At 37.5% G+C, this 21,789-nt stretch overlaps 1 protein-coding gene across 1 annotated transcript; it reads right to left on the minus strand.

The window, feature by feature from the left end:
* Positions 1 to 3,055: 3,055 nt before the first annotated feature.
* Positions 3,056 to 4,161, minus strand: LOC106082670 (uncharacterized protein C3orf38 homolog). The gene is made up of 2 exons (XM_013245321.2): positions 3,971 to 4,161; positions 3,056 to 3,905 (listed from the first exon to the last, which is right to left on the minus strand). The coding sequence occupies exons 1-2, from the start codon at positions 4,083 to 4,085 to the stop codon at positions 3,097 to 3,099; spliced, it is 924 nt and encodes a 307-aa protein (XP_013100775.2). The 5' UTR covers positions 4,086 to 4,161; the 3' UTR covers positions 3,056 to 3,096.
* Between the last annotated feature and the right edge of the window lie 17,628 nt (positions 4,162 to 21,789).

Consider the following 21,789-nt stretch of genomic DNA (forward strand, 5'->3'; position numbering starts at 1 on the left):
CAGGATTAACTAATAAGGTGAAGTCATGCGAACAGCTGAGTAAAATTTTTTTATTTTTGTTTTGATTTTGTAGTAAATCTAAATGTCAAAGGCTTGATATCACAGCTGTAATGTTTTTCTGAAATCTTAAAACGATGTTCTATTTGATATGGTATTCCACACATAAGCCACAAAATAGTGTTGTAAAGATGAAAATATAAATATATAAGACATTTGAAGAAGATAAGTTGTAAAACAAAGTATATTTCTTACACCACTTTGACATTTCAATTTACGGCATTTGCCACTCAAGGTAGTTTCGTTGGGTATAAATTTTTGTTGGGCTACTATCAGGCCATTATCGTCTGGTTCTAGGAGACTTCAATGTGCATCACGTTTCACGGCACTCTCCCCTAGGTAACGAACAGCGGGGCATAGCTTTGGGAGAAAAAAATGAAGGCTCTACGTTTTTCACGGTGTATGAGGAGGATTACGAGGAGACGCAGCAGCTCGCCAGACATTTCCATTGCATCCCCCGATCTCTTGAGTGTCGTATCCCAACCACCTCCCCATAATTCTCACCATCGATCGACCACCCGACTTCATAACTTCTGAGCGCCGGACGTTTATCAATCATAAGCAGGCCGATTGGGCTGGCTTCAGAGAGTACACCAATCGCCGCTTCATTGAACTGACACCCTCCCCGGATGTGCTAGTTGCCGAGAGGAAATTCCGAGTCATCATTAACGCAGCAGCCGCTCGCTTTATACCACCCGGTCGAAACTCCATGTGGGGCCCAATTTCCCGGCGCAGGCAGTGGTACTCGCAGACAAGCGTGATGGTATTCGTTGTACGGACACTACTAACCCCAGAATCAGCGAGCTGAATTTGTAATTAAACAGGATAGTCAACGAACATAAGCGGAATTTGTGGCTGGAACACTTGGAGCAATGTAACATAGGTACCGGTTTAGGCAAGCTGTGGTCTACTGTTAAGTCACTCTCGAACCTCGGCAGACGAGATGACAGGATCTCAGTCATTTTTGCCGAATAACGGTGTCTGATCTGAAGAGATGCGCCAGGTTGTTTAACCGTCAATTTATTGTGCATCCCGAGAGTGACAGGCCAAGGAGGAGAGCCATTCGCCGTATTCGTGGTATCCGAGCCGATGGACAGCTATCACAATTTACCGTAGGCGAAGTTACGAATATCATCCGTGGCGCCAAATCATCCAAGGCGTTAGGCCCCGACGGAATCTCTACATTGATGCTGAAAAATCTGGATTCACCTGGAGTTGAGTACCTTACCACTGTCCTCAAACTGTCATTGAACACTCTTATAGTTCCCGATGTCTGGAAAATGGGCAGAGTGATCCTGTTACTGAAGCCTGGAAAGGACTCGAGTTTGGGGGAGTCGTACAGACCGATCTCACTTCTCTCACCAGTGGCTAAGACGCTTGAGGCATTACTCCTCCCGAGCCTCGTAGGAGAATTTCCATTCGCCGAGCATCAACTTGATTTCGAAGACTGCATAGCACAACAACTGCTTTGCATGCCATCACCGCACACATTTGCCGTGGCTTCCATCAGCCCAGGCCATGTGATAGGACGGTCCTTGTGGCACTGGACCTATCGACAGCATTCGACACGGTCAGCCATGCCAAACTATTCGAGGACATCGCAAACACGTCCCTCCAGCCAGGCCTGAAACGTTGGGTCGCATATTATCTGTGTGGTCGCCAGTCATTTGTGGAATTTAGGGATAAGAAGTCGAAGAACCGTAGAGTGAAACAGGGAATTCCCCAAGGCGGGGCCATATCTCAGGCACTGTTTAACCTCTACCTATCCTCCATTCCACACCCTCCAGACGGCATAGATATCGTATAATATGCGAACGATTGCACGATCATGGTATTAAGCCTTGTAACACATCCAGTATGACAGTACTCCCGTAGTGAAATGAGGCCAGAGCAAGATCGGAAATGTACCTACTCCATGCACCGGTTACACCTCACCGACAGATGATGGAGGTGGTTCTGGCAAACCGAACAGAACCAGGGTCCGGGGTTCTTTTCAATCCCGGCACGGACCAGAAGCGTGCAGAGAAGGCACTTCGTGATGTGCCTCTCCCATGACGAAAAAAGACGACCGCGGACACTGAGGCGGCAGCCCTTGCCGATGAAGAGTTCCATTGGGTCAATCCGGTGCGTACAACCGGCTGCCATGGGATTAAACTGGGTATACAAATAAGGTCCTCAAGTCACTTGCTGGCAGCACTTGGGGTGCAGACAAAGAAACCTTGTTGACCACGTACAAAGCAATTGGCCGGTCTGTGGTAAGTTATGCAGCGCCTTTGTGGTCTTGTCAGTTCTGTGACATGCAGTGGAATAATATTCATATCTGTCCGAACTGCGACGGGCTGTCTCCTCAGTTCTCAAGTGGACCACCTACATCAGGAGACAAAGATCCTACCAGTGCAAAGACATAACTACATGCTGTCCAAGCAATACCTTTTGGACTGTTAACGCAGTGACCATCCAAATCATAATCTTGTGGATAGATATCTACCGCCCAGAAGCCTTAAGGTAGACCTACACGATCTAGAACGTGAGGTTCAGCGCTACAAGAGAGAACCTCTAGATCAAGCGGGTCTAGAAAACATTCATGCAGACACGGTAGCAGATACGGTAAATAGCTACCGGATGAATGTAGTCCTTGGAGAACGACCGCCTCCCATTGCACCTGAAGTAATTGACCTATTCAGGCAAACCAGAGTAGTTCTGGCTCAATTAAGTGTAGACAGATGCAGCCGCCTCAACTCCTATTAGAGCAAGGATTGATGCCGACGTGCAAGATGTATATCCTTATTGTGACCAGGGACTACACGCTACACGTCCCCTTTTTAACGGCCCAGCCAGACCCAGATCCTTCTGGACGCCCTTCTTAGTCGCAAAGTTCCTGGATCTTGACACTCAACAGAATCAAACGGATGTACGATAGAACACAACAAACTGCTACAACAACAACAATATTTTAAGAGCTTCACTTATCTCCTAGGAATTCCAAAATACATTCATATATATACAAAACAATAATATATTTACATAGATTTATTTAGTTTAAGTCAAATCTCCTTCAGGTACGGGTAAAGTTAAAGCCTCCCTCAATGTGTCACTTTCTTGTAAAGATGGTATACTCGGCGCTCCCTTGCTTCTTAACATTAATTTTATAGTTTTTGTTTTCCAATTGTTCTCGGAGAATGGATCACGTAATAAGCCAAAGATACATTCAAATATACCAACACAGTCCACATGGGTGTGCAAGGTACCACATGCCAAAACCAACACCAATCCATGCACATCCATACGTCCCTGCACACCAGAATGTGATAAATTGGGATTGAAGAAGAAACCAAAACGTTGTTGAGTTTCATAGAGCGTTTCTAATGTTGAGCATGAGCTATCACAGTCTTGAAGGTCACTGCCATCACTGGCTGTTATTTGTAATAAGAGTCTAGCATCCTGCCAGAAATCTTCATGCTTTAATGTGTGCTGGTTGTAGTTGTTGAAAAACCATTCGGAAAATTTGCGAGCCAACAAATTTATTGGGAATTCTGACTGATCCGAGGCAATTGACGTAATGGTTGGTATATGCTTATTGCTCAGCACATTTGAATCACCAATAGCTGATTCAGCTAAGGCAGGATATTCAGTACTATCCTCTGTTTTAGCTTCTATTTCAGGCATTAAGTTTGTTGTATCATTCCAATACTCTATGACCTTGTTCACCAATATGGCTTTGGTGATATCACTGCTTATGGATATCTTTTTTCGATGTAGATATCTAAATAAAATCTCTTTTGTTATGGCCTTTTTATTTAGCAACGTCAGACAGTCTGACGAGTGCGTGAGTATATACTCCAGGGCTTCTACGAGAAAACAAAAACAGAAATAGGCATAAGTAAAGGGTATGCAAAAAATACCGGCTACTTACCTTCAGGCGTAGATATGTCTACAACATTTTTTGTGACACTTCTCGCTACCTGTATTAGAATTGGTGGCTCTAGGAGATCCATAAGGCCAAGCTTCTCTTTGTTTGTGATCGGCATGTTCTGAATGTTTGATACATAGAAATATAAAAATGTTTCAATTTGCTTTATAACTTTTTTTATTTTCGCATCCAAACAGCTGTGGGAGTTTGTTATTAGTAATCGATTTCATAATTGTCTTCGATAACGATTACTGATAATTCTTGAAAAGCGCCAGCATGCTGTCATTTGTATGATTTATAGGTTGTTTTGGGCAACTTTGCGCTATTCGTTAAGGCATTGTACAAGCAACTATAGCTGTGTTTTATTTTAGTACTATATGAAAATAAAAAATTACATATATCCAGGACAATGAAGTTCTGGATATATTACCAGAACAGGCTTAATTAAAACATCTGTCGTCGGAATTGCCATGATATGTTTTTCAGAAGCAGAAATTCTCTATTGTGAATGGCAAAATCAAATTAAAACCAATTATCAGATTTTTTCGCTATTTTATTTTGGTTGTTTCATATAGTTGTTGAATTTATTTGTCTAGCTGAAACCAATAGGCTTTGATTTTGCTTCTATTTAGAATAGGAAGCAAAATAGAAACCTTTTTAAAAAGGTAAGGCATATGTGGTGTGTTGTAATGTATTGGGAGATGCAGATCGCGATTTCAATGTCAACCAAGGCATCTCATCAGTCCAGTCAGCCCCAAAAAAGATTACATGCTTCCAACTGCAGACTAATTAGTGAGCTGTGCAATGGTAGAAGAATGCCTCCTCAATCAGCATCCGTAATAGGTAATTTATGGTAGTCATCCATAGTTGTGGCGATAAAATGCCCCCCTGTGGAGTGCGTGGATGTCCTACTCTTTATCATAGTGTCCACAATACGTTCCATGGTTTTGAGTAGAAAGGACGTAAGGCTTACGAGTCTGTAGGTGGGTTGGTGTCGCATAACTTGCCTTGTCGGGCTTGGGTATAAAAACCACCCTTGCCTCATGCCAGGCTTTCGGAACATATGCAAGTCCCAGACACGCTGTGAAAATATTTGCCAGGTGGGGCGCCAGATAATCTGCTTCCTCCTGTAGTAACCCCGGAACCAGATACTTAGTTTCAAATAGACAGTTTTTTATACACGCAGTTCGATTGTGGAACGATCTACCACCTAATTTTTGTACTTTTAACTTTTTTATACCCACCACCAGGGGGGTATATTCATTTACTTATTCCGTTTGCAACACATCGGAATATCTATTTCTGATCCAACAAAGTATATATATTTCGGATCGTCGTAAAATTCGAAGACGATTTAACGATGTCCGTGTGTCTGTCGGTCCATCTGTTGTAATCACTCTAAAGCTTTAAAAACTGAGATAATGAGCTGAAATTTGGCACAGATACGTCTTTTTGATGCACGCTGGTTAAGTTCTTGAACGGGCCAAATCGGACTATATTTGAATATAGCTGCTATATAGACCAATTTTCCGATAAAGGGTCTAGTGCCCATAAATGCTTTATTTTTCATCCAATTTCGCTGAAATTAGAAACAGTGAGTAGTTTTGGGCTTCCGGAAACCTGACCCAAATATGGTCCATATCGGACTATATTTATAAATAGCTGCCATATAGACCGATCCCCAGATAAAGGGTCTGAAGCCCATAAAAGCTTTATTTAATACCCGATTTCGCTGAAATTTTCTTAAGTCTCCTGATATTTGACCTAAATATGGATTAAATCGGACTATATTTAGGAATAGCTGCCATATAGACCGATCCCCAGAAAAAGGGTCTTAAGCCCATAAAAGCTTTATTTTTTAACCGATTCCGCTGAAATTTTAAACATTGGGTAGTTTTACGCCTACTAACGTAGGACCCAAATGTGGTTCAGATCGGACTATATTTAGATATAGCTGCCATATAGATCGATCTCCCGATTAAGGGTCTGAAGCCCATAAAAGCTTTATTTTTTAACCGATTTCGCTGAAATTTAAAACATTGGGTAGTTTTTTGCCTCCTAACATAGGGCCCAAATATGGTTCAGATCGGACTATATTTAGATATAGCTGCCATATAGACCGATCTCCCGATTAAGGGTCTGAAGCCTGTAAAAGCTTTATTTTTTAACCGATTTCGCTGAAATTTGAAACAGAATGTAGTCTTAGTTCTCCCGACATCCGTCCCAATTATGGTTCGGATTGGACTATATTTAGATATAGCTGCTATACGGACCTATATCCCGATAAAGGGTCTGAAGCGAATAAAAGCTTTATTTTTTATCCGATTTAGCTGAAATTTGAAACATTGAGTAGTTTTACGTCTCTCAACATAGGACCCAAATATGGTTTAGATCGGACTATATTTAGATATAGCTACCATATAGACCGATCTGCCGTAAAGGGTCTGAAGCCCAAAAAAGCTTTATTTTTTGACCGATTTCGCTGAAATTTGAAACAGTGGGTTATTTAAAGTCTCCCGATGTCTGACTCAGATATGGATTAGATCTGACTTTATTTAGATATAGCTGCCATATAGATCGATCTCCCGATAAAGGGTCTGAAGCGAATAAAAGCTTTATTTTTTGTCCGATTTAGCTGAAATTTGAAACAGTAAGAAGTTTTAAGCCACCTGCCATCCGACCCAAATATGGTAAAGATCGAACTGTATTTAGATATAGCTGTCATATAGTCATATGTTGTCATATTTTTGTCCTTTCCTTTGATGTTTGATAATGACAACATAACTACTCATCATTCTTATTAAAACTTCTACTAAAAAGACAATAATTTGAAGTTAACGATTATGAGATAAAATGATAAAATCTCATGTCCTGGTCACTTAATTGCTTTTGAATGTGCACCTATCAGTGTGCTACCATCAGAAACCTTGTATATAGCAATGTCCTAGTATCATGGACCAAACTACTTTGTATAGTGTTTGTTGTACTTTGGCAAGTGATATCTTCATAATACTAAAGTTAATGACATGATAATAGATGCCCCCAAATTACCAGCAAACTGAGTATCCTTTCATGTTGTTGCCCCAAAAGGAAACTCTGTTTGTAAGGAGGTCATGCTGTGGTATGTACGTCCGGCCTCAAAAAGGAAATCTAATTAAGATAAATGTCTCATTAACTCGAAATGAGTAATTATATTGTTTCATCATATATGGAGGGTAGATATGGGTAGAATATGGCAGAATGTAAGGCATATCCAAAATCTATATTTGAGAATAATATTACTTACAAGGAGAAATGAATACCAAGTTTGGCAGAATATTATAATGTCGTCCTTGTATGGAAATTAAAAATTATTTATGAAAAAAATTGGCGCATGACAGTGGGCTTAAAAAAATTGAGCCCCAAAATTGAAAATGAAAAAAGGCCCCAAATTTGGGGTGCTTTTTCATTATGAATAAGTAAAAGCGTGCTAAGTTCGGCCGGGCCGAATCTTATATACCCTCCACCATGGATCGCATTTGTCGAGTTCTTTTCCCGGCATCTCTTCTTAGGCAAAAAAGGAAATAAGAAAAGATTTGCTCTGCTATTAGAGCGATATCAAGATATGGTCCGGTTTGGACCACAATTAAATTATATGTTGGTGACCTGTGTAAAATGTCAGCCAATTCGAATAAGAATTGCGCCCTTTGGGGGCTCAAGAAGTAAAATAGAGAGATTGATTTATATGGGAGCTGTATCGGGCTATAGACCGATTCAGACCATAATAAACACGTATGTTGATGGTTATGAGAGGATCCGTCGCACAACATTTCAGGCAAATCGGATAATAATTGCGACCTCTAGAGGCTCAAGAAGTCAAGATCCCAGATCGGTTTATATGGCAGCTATATCAGGTTATGAACCGATTTGAACCTTATTTGACACAGTTGTTAAAAGTAAGAATAAAATACGTCTTGCAAAAATTCAGCCAAATCGGATAGGAATTGCGCCCTCTAGAAGCTCAAGAAGTCAAGACCCAAGATCGGTTATGAATCGATTTGAACCATACTTGGCACAGTTGTTGGATATCATAACAAAACACGTCATGCAAAATTTCATTCCGATCGGATAAGAATTGCGCACTCTAAAGGCTCAAGAAGTCAAGACCCAAGATCGGTTTAAATGACAGCTATATCGGGTTATCGACCGATTTGAACCATACTTGGCACAGTTATTGGATATCATAACAAAACACATCGTGCAAAACTTCATTCCAATCGGATAAGAATTGCGCACTCTAGAGGCTCAAGAAGTCAAGACCCAAGATCGGTTTATATGGCAGCTATATCGATTTGAACCATACTTGGCACGGTTGTTGTATATCATAACAAAACACCTCGGGAAAAATTTCATTCCAATCGGATAAGAATTGCGCACTCTAGAGGCTCAAGCCAAGACCCAAGATCGGTTTATATGGCAGCTATATCAAAACATGGACCGATTTAGCCCATTTACAATACCAACCGACCTACACTAATAAGAAGTATTTGTGCAAAATTTCAAGCGGCTAGCTTTACTCCTTTGGAAGTTAGCCTGCTTTCGACAGACAGACGAACGGACGGACGGACGGACGGACGGACGGACATGGCTAGATCGACATAAAATGTCGCGACGATCAAGAATATATATACTTTATGGGGTCTCAGACGAATATTTCGAGTAGTTACAAACAGAATGATGAAATTAGTATACCCCCCATCCTATGGTGGAGGGTATAAAAATGATAAAAGAAACGCGCCGAAGGTTAAAAATGTCACTCGATTTGTTAAACCTATTTGTTATACCCTACACCACTACTGTGGTACAGTGTATTATAGCTAAGTGCATTTGTTTGTAACACCCAAAAGGAAGAGGGATAGACCCATTGTAAAGTATACCAATCGAATCAGAATCACTTTCCGATTCGATTTAGCAATGTCCGTCTATCTGTCCATGATAATTTGTGTACAAACTACAGGTCGCAATTTTCATCCGATCGTCTTCAAATTTGGTACGGGCATGTTTTAAGGCCTAGAGACAAAGCCTATTGAAATTGGAAAAAATCGGTTCAGATTTGGATATAGCTCCCATATATATGTTCGTCCGGTTGGCAGTAATGCAATGAAATGGTCATTTGTTAACCAATTCTCTTGAAATTTGGCAGGAAGGATTTTCTTTAGACTTTCAACATTACTGGTGAACTACATAGAAATCGGTTCAGATTTGGATATAGCTCCCATACATATGTTCGTCCGATTTTGAGAAATATTGCAGCACAGTGCTTATTTGTTAACTAACGATTCTCTCTAAATTTGGCAGAAATTGCAAAATTGCAAAATTTTCATAAGGGGTTAGCCTTTGCTAAAAAAATGCAAAAAAAAAATAAAATGTGAAATTTTGAGTAATTCTGTTTATTGTACGAATCTTCTTCGAATTTTGAACTGCGGAAAGCGGGAAAATTTTCGAAATTCAAAAAAAATGAAAGAGTTACAGCGTTTTTGGCCTTGAAATCGACCTTGAATTTTTACGCCCAAAAACAAATGGTTTTAGCGATATTTTTGACAGAAAACTTTACAGTATTGCTTTATCCAGCACTTCTACGGAAAGAGATTTTCTTCACGAATCCAACGGTGTCTGAAAATTCTGAAGTTTGCAAAACTAAGGATGTTACAGCAAATGCAAACTTACTTTGGTTTTTTAAATTTTTATACCCTACACCACCACTGTCGTACAGGGTATTATAACTTAGTGCATTTATTTGTAACACCCAAAAGGAAGAGAGATAGACCCATTAATAGGTATAGGGATCGACTCAGAATCACTCACCAATTCGATTTAGCTATATCTGTCTGTCTGTCCATGTTAATTTGTCTTCAAATTTGGTACAGTTGTGTTTTTCGGCCTAGAGACGAAGCCTATTAAAATTGGAAAAAATCGGTTCAGATTTAGATATAGCTTCCATATATATGTTCTAGAAACTTGGCAATAAAGGTTTTCTTATGGCTCTCGCCATTCGACAAAGTAAGAAAAGGCAAAAGTCGGGCGGTGCCGACCTTCTAATACCCTGCACCTACACTTTAGGTACAAAGTGTAAACTATATTTAATTCTGAACCAATTTTGATGGTCCCCGACGGATGTTTTCAGATGGATTATTAAACAATCCGTATCAAATTTCGATCAAATATATTCAAATTGTAATAAATACGGTAGACAAATGACAACATTATTGCAAATTAGCCAAAATATGATGAATTTAAATATGGGAGCTACATCTAAATCTGAACCGATTTTGACCAAAGTTCTAAGATATTGTGGTAGGCATCGAGGAAAGAGTTAAGCACAACAGTGGCAATATTGGTCAATTAATGTGCTTGCAGTGAACCTAAAAGTGGAAATCGGGCGGAATGCATATATGGCATCTTTAGATCTCATTATCTGAACCGATTTCTATGAAATTCACCAGTAATATTAAAAGACATAGGAAAATCCTTCTAGCTAAATTTTGAGAGAATCGGTTAACAAATGACTATCTGAACCGATTTTTTCCAATTTCAATAGGCTTCGTGTCTAGACCGAAAAACATGCTGTACCAAATTTGAAGACGAAAGCTGCGATCTGTGTACAAACACAAATTAATATGGACAGACGGACAGACAGACCTTAATCGAATCAGAAAGTGATTCTGAGTCGATCGGTATACTTATCAACGGGTCTATCTCTCTTTCTTTTGGGTGTTACAAACAAATGCAATAAGTTATAATACCCTGTACCACTTTAGTGGTGTAGGGTATAAAAATTCCAAAAAACCAACGTAAGTTTGCAATTGTTGTAACCTCATTAGTTTTGCAAACTTTAGAATTTTTCAGACACCGTTGGATTCGTGAAGAAAATCTCTTTCCGCAGAGGTGCTGCATGAAGCAATACTGTAAAGTTTTCTGTCAAAAATATCGCTAAAACTAATTGTTTTTGGGCATAAAAATTCAAGGTCGTTTTCAAGGCCAAAAAGGCTGTAACTCCTTCATTTTTTCGAATTTCGAAAATTTTCCAGCATTCCGCAATTCGAAATTCGAAGAAGATTCGTACAATAAACAAAATTACTTAAAATTTCACATTTTAATTTTTTTGCATTTTTTTAGCAAAGGCTAACCCCTTATGAAAATTTGCAATTTTTGATGCGAAAAAAATTTTTGGGCTGAGTATACAGTATTGAAGATTATGACAAAAAATTGGGATTAGTGCAACTCCTATGTTTTTTCTTCAAAAAAACAAGCTCAAAATCGCATAATTAATATCCGAAAAATGCAAAAAATCGAAGTGAGTTTGAAATTGCTGTAACATCTTTTGTTTTGCGAATTTCAAAATTCTGAGGACACCGTTGGATTCGTGAAGAAAATCTCTTTCCTTAGAGGTGCAGGATGAAGCAATGCTGTAAAGTTTTCTGTGAAAAATATCACTAAAACCAATTGTTTTTGGGTGTAGAAATTCAAGATCGTTTTCAAGGCCAAACACGCAGTAACTCTTTAATTTTTTTGAATTTCGAAAAATTTCCAGCATTCCGCAATTCGAAATTCGAAGAAGATTCGTACAATAAACAGAATTACTCAAAATTTCACATTTTATTTTTTTTTTGCATTTTTTTAGCAAAGGCTAACCCCTTATGAAAATTTGCAATTTTTGATGCGAAAAAATTTTTCGAGTTGAGTAAACAGTATTGAAGATTATGGCAAAAAAATCGGATAAGTGCAACTCCTATGTTGTTTCTTCAAAAAACAAACTCAAAATCGCATAATTCATATCCGAAAATTGCCAGAAAAGTTAAGGTGAGTTTGAAATTGCTGTAACATTTTTAGTTTTGCGAATTTCAAAATTCTGAGGACACCGTTGGATTCGTGAAGAAAATCTCTTTCCTTAGAGGTGCACGATGAAGCAATGCTGTAAAGTTTTCTGTCAAAAATATCGCTAAAACCAATTGTTTTTGGGTGTAAAAATTCAAGGTCGTTTTCAAGGCCAAAAAGGCTGTAACTCCTTCATTTTTTCGAATTTCGAAAATTTTCCAGCATTCCGCAATTCGAAATTCGAAGAAGATTCGTACAATAAACAAAATTACTCAAAATTTCACATTTTATTTTTTTTTTTGCATTTTTTAGCAAAGGCTAACCCCTTATGAAAATTTGCAATTTTTGATGCGAAAAAATTTTTCGAGTTGAGTAAACAGTATTGAAGATTATGGCAAACAAATCGGATAAGTGCAACTCCTATGTTGTTTCTTCAAAAAACAAGCTCAAAATCGCATAATTCATATCCGAAAATTGCCAGAAAAGTTAAGGTGAGTTTGAAATTGCTGTAACATTTTTAGTTTTGCGAATTTCAAAATTCTGAGGACACCGTTGGATTCGTGAAGAAAATCTCTTTCCTTAGAGGTGCACGATGAAGCAATGCTGTAAAGTTTTCTGTCAAAAATATCGCTAAAACCAATTGTTTTTGGGTGTAAAAATTCAAGGTCGTTTTCAAGGCCAAAAAGGCTGTAACTCCTTCATTTTTTCGAATTTCGAAAATTTTCCAGCATTCCGTAGTTCAAAATTCGAAGAAGATTCGTACAATAAACAAAATTACTTAAAATTTCACATTTTAATTTTTTTGCATTTTTTTAGCAAAGGCTAAAATGAAAAGGCTTATGAAAATTTGCAATTTTTGATGGGAAAAAAATTTTTGGGCTGAGTATACAGTATTGAAGATTATGGCAAAAAATTGGGATTAGTGCAACTCCTATGTTTTTTCTTCAAAAAAACAAGCTCAAAATCGCATAATTAATATCCGAAAAATGCAAAAAATCGAAGTGAGTTTGAAATTGCTGTAACATCTTTTGTTTTGCGAATTTCAAAATTCTGATGACACCGTTGTATTCGTGAAGAAAATCTCTTTCCTTAGAGGTGCAGGATGAAGCAATGCTGTAAAGTTTTCTGTGAAAAATATCACTAAAACCAATTGTTTTTGGGCGTAAAAATTCAAAGTCGTTTTCAAGGTCAAAAACGCTGTAACTCTTTAATTTTTTTGAATTTCGAAAATTTTCCAGCATTCCGCAATTCGAAATTCGAAGAAGATTCGTACAATAAACAAAATTACTTAAAAATTTGCACTTTATTTTTTTTGCATTTTTTTGCAAAGGCTATCCCCTTATGAAAATTAGCAATTTTTGATAAGAAAAAATTTTTCGAGTTGAGTATACAGTATTGAAGATTATGGCAAAAAATTGGGATTAGTGCAACTCCTATGTTTTTTCTTCAAAAAAACAAGCTCAAAATCGCATAATTAATATCCGAAAAATGCAAAAAATCGAAGTGAGTTTGAAATTGCTGTAACATCTTTTGTTTTGCGAATTTCAAAATTCTGAGGACACCGTTGGATTCGTGAAGAAAATCTCTTTCCTTAGAGGTGCTGCATGAAGCAATACTGTAAAGTTTTCTGTGAAAAATATCGCTAAAACCAATTGTTTTTGGGCGTAAAAATTCAAAGTCGTTTTCAAGGCCAAAAACGCTGTAACTCTTTCATTTTTTTGAATTTCGAAAATTTTCCAGCATTCCGCAATTCGAAATTCGAAGAAGATTCGTACAATAAAAAGAATTACTTAAAAATTCACACTTTATTTTTTTTTGCATTTTTTTAGCAAAGGCTAACCCCTTATGAAAATTTGCAATTTTTGATGAGAAAAAATTTTTCGAGTTGAGTATGCAGTATTGAAGGATATGGCAAAAAATTCGGATTAGTGCAACTCCTATGCTTTTTCTTCAAAAAACAAGCTCAAAATCGCATAATTATTATCCGAAAAATGCTAAAAATATCGAGGTGAGTTTGAAATTGTTGTAACATCTTTTGTTTTGCGAATTTCAAAATTCTGAGGACACCGTTGGATTCGTGAAGAAAATCTCTTTCCGAAATGGTGCTGGATGAAGCAATACTCTTTTCTGTTTCCTTGAAAACTTTAGAGTATTGTTTCAAAATCGCATAATTCATATCCAGCCGAGGAAAGTGCTGAACAAAGTTTTGACAATTTTGGCCAATAAATGCGCTTGCAATTGTTCTAGGAATGAAAATCGGGCGATATACATATATGGCAGCTATATCTAAATCTGAAACGAATTCTATGAAATTTCGATGTCAAGAGTCAAGAGAAAATCCTTCCTACCGAATTTCAAGAGAATCGGTTAACAATTGACCGCTTAATTTCATTATAACTGCAAATCGGACGAACATATATATAGGAGCTTTATCCAAATCTGAAACGATTTCTATGAAGTTCACCAGTAATATTGAGAGTCAAAAGAAAATCCTTCTTGACAAATTTCAAGAGAATCTATTGACAAATGGCCATTTTATTGCAGTATTACTGCAATCTCATAACACCACCGACAGATGTCATCATTCGTAATGCCAATACGAGACATATGATTACTTAGCTTATTATGCTCTGCTGTAATTCCGATAGCCATATTCAGATGTGCCTTTTCCGTTGACAACTGACTATCCATGTATTAATTTCGAGCGTCCGTCTAACCTAACCTAGTTCACATCCGACTGATATGTTCCAGCGATTTTACGATGTATTTTTTTAACGCTCCTTAATTTCATGAAAATTTTTCGATAGTTACGGGTATACTTTAGTATTGATACATGTCCAGGAACCCAGCATAACGCCAGGTTATGACACCTCTGTAGACAATTTAAAATCTCTCAACAACGACACACTTTACATCTCATACTGGTGACGATTTAAGCTTTCGATGCTGCTTGACTATATCTACAGCGATAGTCAGATGTTAGATCGATCCATTTCTCTGGATGGCACAATCTCCCCTGCCCTTATCGCAAAAAGGCGTTAAGTTCACCGCAATATACGCCACAACCGCTCCCATTCTCCAACTTAGATTCATCTGCAAATATTTTATTTTGCGTAAACCTAATCCGACCCTTCAGACATTCCGTCAGAGTCGGTATCATAATATAATATAGTCCAAGGTCCAGTATTCCTTTCCTACTTGTAAGTCCGTCTGTGCTGTCTGGTATACGGGTATGTCTGACTGGGCTTCTGCTAAGGAGGTTGAGCTGAAATAGTCTGAACAGTGTCTGTCGACTCTATAATAAACAAACCGATTGGCTGGATTCCCATCATAACCTCCAGTGACCTTGTCGCAGAAGTGCCCATAGTCCCAGGCATGCATCTCAAGGCAATCCTATTTAACCTGTTTAGATCACACACATTTGTCCCTTTATCCGTCACAAGCCACCAAACATGGCAGCCAGTCAGAACTGGCCTTAGCACCAATGCAACCTAGGCCGTAGACCCCACTTACTGCCTACAAGCATCTGACATGAGTAAAGAGCCGCAAAGGCAACTTGCTATCGAGGATTACGCCAATTGCAACTTAATTCCCTGCAGTGTGGATAGTTCGGAATCCTCTTTATCCTGTTAACAGGACCTTTTCCTTCTTCTTAGCCTTCACCCTAAGCCTGCAATCCGTGGCCCAAGAAGCCGTGCACCCAAGAGCGCTACTAAGAACGTCCGATACAGTGTTAAGAAATTCACCTGTAGCGAGAATGACAAGATCGTTTGCCAGTCCATCAGAGTCGGTATTCCAATATAATAGAGTCCACGGTTCGCTATTTCCCTTCCTACTTGTAAGTCCGTCTGTATATCGTTCAATGTGCTGACCATAACCCCTTTCGCCTCCATTCTGAACGGAATCGCTTTGACTACAAGAATCGATAGCAGCGGTTAAATGAAGCCGCCCTTAGGTGTACCCCTGTTGGTATTAACCCTTACCGAGGATTGGGTAATACTGGCCATGATCTCTCTATGAAAAAGTACTCATTATCCAAACTATCGGGTCACAGCTACTTGGACCTCGTTCTGTCTAGGCGGTATACATTCTATACCATGACAGGGATTAGTTCTGCGGTATCCTCTTCACCGCCATTAACGGATATTTTTACATATCCTAAGCATATTTTGCCAGGTATCTTTCTTCCTCTCTGCAGAAGGATGCGTTTGGTACAGACGCATCGCGTTTGGTACAGACGCATCCTTCTGCCATTGGTTTTACGTTTGTTTCTTTGGTAAAATTCTCTCGATTCGCTCACACTCCCTTGTCATTCTGCGGAAAAGATGTTTCTCCTCTCTCCTTTTCCCCAGCTACCACTCCTTCAACTTTCGTATTGCTACTGATTGCAGGATTGCTCTATGCTCCGTATTCTTGGTTTCAGTAGATTTCGCCACTCTTCTTGGTACCCAAGTACCGAATTCTAATAATTGTTCAACGGAGAGGGCACACCAAAGCTTGTCGTTATAAATATCTTACCATCCAACTCTTACCCACCCAAAAAATTGAAACAAGCGAGAACAGTTTTTTATTTTTAATGTCTATTAAATTTTTATTTTCAATTTCTTCATCTTTAATGTTTCTTACAATAAATTAGAATTTCTACGTTAACTCTACATGTTATGAAATAGATTCCGTTTTGTATGCAATTCTAAAAAGAGTGAAACATTTGATGTCATTCGACAGTTGTGTCAGCAAGTCATTCACCGCAACTTAAGACAAAATGTCCTTGTAGTCAAAACAATTTGCTCTTCATTGCAGGATAGTCACTGGCGTGTACATAAGGGTGGGTCCATTTTTAATTGCAAAAAACAAACATTAACCAAAAGGTTGTCAAAATTGTAATCAACGACAAATTCCATGAAATTTTGCCCAAGAATCCATGGCTCTGACATCCAATGCGAGCTTCCGGTTTTTAACTACAACATGTTTGAATTTCGATTTTCGCAACCGCCAAAGTTGACCCACCTTAATGTAAATGTATATGTCTATATATAGGTGTATGTATATGCAAAAGGGTTTTTATGTGTGTGTTGGCATGTAAGTGTGGGTGTGGGCGTATGTGTACGTAACTAACACTACTTAAGTAAATACATATCGTTCTTTGAATAGAAGGCTTGTTATTGTTGCATTTTGTTGAACTATGAATTATATATAGTATGTATGCATGTATGTATATGTATATATATATGTATGTAGTAGGCATGAATTTATTCCTAAAACATGTTCTATGATAAAATGTTTTAACAGTTCATTGAAATGTTTGTGATATAAATAAGAATAAAATATATAAAAAAATATTAATATCAAGAAATTAAGGTTTGTGGCATAGTAAGATTCTTATCCGTATGTGAAGAAAGTAAACTGGAGAAAGATATATGCAGAAAAAATTTAGAGAAAATGGTAGCGACAGCTAAGAAGATATCCAAATACAAATTCCTAACGAAATGCAAATATACTTTTTTTACACTTTTTTTCTAAAGCAAGCTAAAAGTAACAGCTGATAACTGACAGAAGAAAGAATGCAATTACAGAGTCACAAGCAGTGAAAAAATTTGTCAACGCCGACTATATGAAAAATCCGCAATTACTTTTTGGGCAACCCAATATCATTTAGGAACAGGGGCAAACTTCTCACATATTAATGAGTTCTGTCCGATTCAAGTTCAAGCTCAATGATAACGGGCCTCCTTTTTTTATATGTATAAGTTCTTACATGGAATAGTACCTCTCAAATGTCGCCAGCATTAGGAGAGGATAACCACAGCCAAAATTTTTTTTCTGATGTTCTCGCCAGGATTTGAACTCTAAACCTAAAATAATATGAATATTAAAAAATTAATGTTTGTGGCATATTAAGATTCTTATCCGGATAGGAAGAAAGTAGTCTGGAGAAAGATATATTCAGAAAACATTTGGAGAAAATGGTAGCGACAGCTGAGAAGATAGCCAAATGCAAATTTCTGACGACAACATTAGAATCATAATTTATGTCAGAAAGAGGTCCTAGTAGCACTTAACCGGAGAGCCATATAAGGTTATAGACTGGTTTTTCCCTATATTTGACACACTTATTGGAAGTGGTAACAGAACACCGCATGCAAAATTTTAGCCAAATGGGACAACAATTGCGGCTTGTAACGACTAAATTAGTCAAATCGGGAGCTCCCATATAAACTGGAGCTATATCAGGTTATAGACCGATTTGGACTGTACTTGGCATAGCTGTTGGAGGTCATAGCACAACATTACATGCAAAATTTCAGCCAAATCGGATAAAAATTGCGGCTTTCAGGGGCTCAAGAAGTCAAATCGGGAGATCGGTTTATATGGGAGCAATATCAGGTTATAGACCGATTAAAACCATACTTGACACAGTTGTTGAAAATCATAACAGAACATTACATGCAAAATTTCAGCCAAATCGGATAAAAATTGCGGCTTTCAGGGGCTCAAGAAGTCAAATCGGGAGATCGGTTTATATGGGAGCAATATCAGGTTATAGACCGATTAAAACCATACTTGACACAGTTGTTGGAAATCATAACAGAACACTATCTGCAAAATTTCAACAATTGCGGCTTCCAGAGGCTTAAGAAGTCAAATCGGAAAATAGGTTTATATAGGAGCTACATCAGGTTCTTGGCCGATTTGGACCGTACTTGGCACAGTTTGCGACTTCTAGGGGCTCAAGAAGTCAAATCGGGAGATCGGTTTATATGGGAGCTATATCCAAATCGGAACCGATATGGCCCATTTGCAATCCCCAACGACCTACATCAATATTAAGCGTCTACGCAAAATTTCAAGCGGCTAGCTTTACACGATCGACTGCTATCCTGATTTCGACAGACGGACGGAAGGACATCGGATTATTTAGAAGCAATACTAACCAAATCTATTGATGTCAGTTAAAAGTCATAAAAGAAATCATTGTACAAAATTTTAGCCCAATCGGCTGAAATTTGCGCCCTCTATAGGCACAAGAAGTAAAATCGGGAGATTTAGTAAGGAAGTTATATCGGTTTATGAGCCGATTCGAACGATATATACGGTCCAAATCGTGCTATAACTAGCCGTCCGTCCGTCCATCTTTCGAAATCATGATAGCGGTCGAACGCGTAAAGCTAGCCGCTTGAAATTTCGCACAGACACTCAATATTGATGTAGGTCGTTGGGTATTACAAATGGGCCATATCGGTTCAGATTTGTATGTAGGAGATACAGCCATTTTAAGTTTTCCAAGTGATATTTCGTTTTTTAATGGGTTTTCAATGAAATTTTTAATTTTTGATGGGATCACGAATTAAGGTCCATTTCCCTCTTGGATGCATAGTTTAGGAGATACAGCCATTTTAAGTTTTCCAAATGATATGTCGTTTTTTAATGGGTTTTCAATGAAATTTTTAATTTTTGATGGAGGCACGAATTAAGGTCCATTTCCCTCTAGGATGCATAGTTTAGGAGATACAGCCATTTTAAGTTTTCCAAGCGAAATTTCGATTACTAATGGGTAATCGAAAGGTGGTGCTGCATGAAGCAAAACTGTAAAGTTTTCTGTGAAAAATATCGCTAAAACCAATTGTTTTTGGGTGTAAAAATTCAAGATCGTTTTCAAGACCAAAAACGCTGTAACTCTTTCATTTTTTTGAATTTCGAAAATTTTCCAGCATTCCGCAATTCGAAATTCGAAGAAGATTCGTACAATAAACAGAATTACTTAGAATTTCACATTTTATTTTTTTTGCATTTTTTTACCAAAGGCTAACCCCTTATGAAAATTTGAATTTTTGATGCGAAAAAAATTTTCGAGTTGAGTATACAGTATTGAAGTTTATGGCAAAAAAACCGGATTAGTGCAACTCCCATGTTATTTCTCTAAAAAACAAGCTCAAAATCGCATAGTTAATATCTGAACATTGCTAAAAAATATCAAGGTGAGTCTAAAATTGCTGTAACATCTTTTGTTTTGATGTTTTCAAAATCCGTCCGTCCGTCCATCTTTCGAAATCATGATAGCGGTCGAACGCGTAAAGCTAGCCGCTTGAAAATTCGCACAGACACTCAATATTGATGTAGCTTGTTGGGTATTACAAATGGGCCATATCGGTTCAGATTTGTATGTAGGAGATACAGCCATTTTAAGTTTTCCAAGTGATATTTCGTTTTTAATGGGTTTTCAATGACATTTTTAATTTTTGATGGGGTCTCGAATTAAGGTCCATTTCCCTCTAGGATGCCTAGTTTAGGAGATACAGCCATTTTAAGTTTTCCAAGTGAAATTTCGATTATTAATGGGTTTTCAATGAAATTTTTAATTTTTGAATGGGGTCACGAATTAAGGTCCATTTCCCTCTTGGATGCATAGTTTAGGAAATACAGCCATTTTAAGTTTTCCAAGTAAAATTTCGATTACTAATGGGTGATCGAAAGATGGTGCTGCATGAAGCAAAACTGTAAAGTTTTCATTGAAAATATCGCTAAAGCCAATTTTTTTTGGGCGTAAAAATTCAAGGTCGTTTTCAAGGCCAAAAACGCTGTAACTCTTTCATTTTTTTGAATTTCGAAAATTTTCCAGCATTTCGCAATTCGAAATTCGAAGAAGATTCGTACAATAAACAGAATTATTTAAAATTTCACATTTTATTTTTTTGCATTTTTTTACCAAAGGCTAACAACCCCTTATGAAAATTTGCAATTTTTGATGCGAAAAAATTTTTTGAGTTGAGTATACAGTATTGAAGTTTATGGCAAAAAATTTGGATAAGGGCAACTCCTATGTTTTTTCTTCAAAAAACAAGCTCAAAATCGCATAACTAATATCCGAAAAATGCAAATAAAAATCAAAGTGAGTTTGAAATTACTGTAACATTGTTTTGCGAATTTCAAAATTCTGAGGACACCGTTGGATTCGTGAAGAAAATCTCTTTCCTTAGAGGTGCAGGATGAAGCAATGCTGTAAATTTTTCTGTGAAAAATATCACTAAAACCAATTGTTTTTGGGTGTAAAAATTCAAGATCGTTTTCAAGGCCAAAAACGCTGTAACTCTTTCATTTTTTTGAATTTCGAAAATTTTTCAGCATTCCGCAATTCGAAATTCGAAGAAGATTCGTACAATAAACAGAATTACTTAAAATTTCACATTTTAATTTTTTTGAATTTTTTTACCAAAGGCTAACCCCTTATGAAAATTTGAATTTTTGATGCGAAAAAAATTTTCGAGTTGAGTATACAGTATTGAAGTTTATGGCAAAAAAACCGGATTAGTGCAACTCCCATGTTATTTCTCTAAAAAACAAGCTCAAAATCGCATAGTTAATATCTGAACATTGCTAAAAAATATCAAGGTGAGTCTAAAATTGCTGTAACATCTTTTGTTTTGATGTTTTCAAAATCCGTCCGTCCGTCCATCTTTCGAAATCATGATAGCGGTCGAACGCGTAAAGCTAGCCGCTTGAAAATTCGCACAGACACTCAATATTGATGTAGCTTGTTGGGTATTACAAATGGGCCATATCGGTTCAGATTTGTATGTAGGAGATACAGCCATTTTAAGTTTTCCAAGTGATATTTCGTTTTTAATGGGTTTTCAATGACATTTTTAATTTTTGATGGGGTCTCGAATTAAGGTCCATTTCCCTCTAGGATGCCTAGTTTAGGAGATACAGCCATTTTAAGTTTTCCAAGTGAAATTTCGATTATTAATGGGTTTTCAATGAAATTTTTAATTTTTGAATGGGGTCACGAATTAAGGTCCATTTCCCTCTTGGATGCATAGTTTAGGAAATACAGCCATTTTAAGTTTTCCAAGTAAAATTTCGATTACTAATGGGTGATCGAAAGATGGTGCTGCATGAAGCAAAACTGTAAAGTTTTCATTGAAAATATCGCTAAAGCCAATTTTTTTTGGGCGTAGAAATTCAAGGTC

This window comes from Stomoxys calcitrans, chromosome 4 (assembly GCF_963082655.1).
Source record: "Stomoxys calcitrans chromosome 4, idStoCalc2.1, whole genome shotgun sequence".
In the NCBI taxonomy this organism is placed as follows: Eukaryota; Metazoa; Arthropoda; class Insecta; order Diptera; family Muscidae; genus Stomoxys; species Stomoxys calcitrans.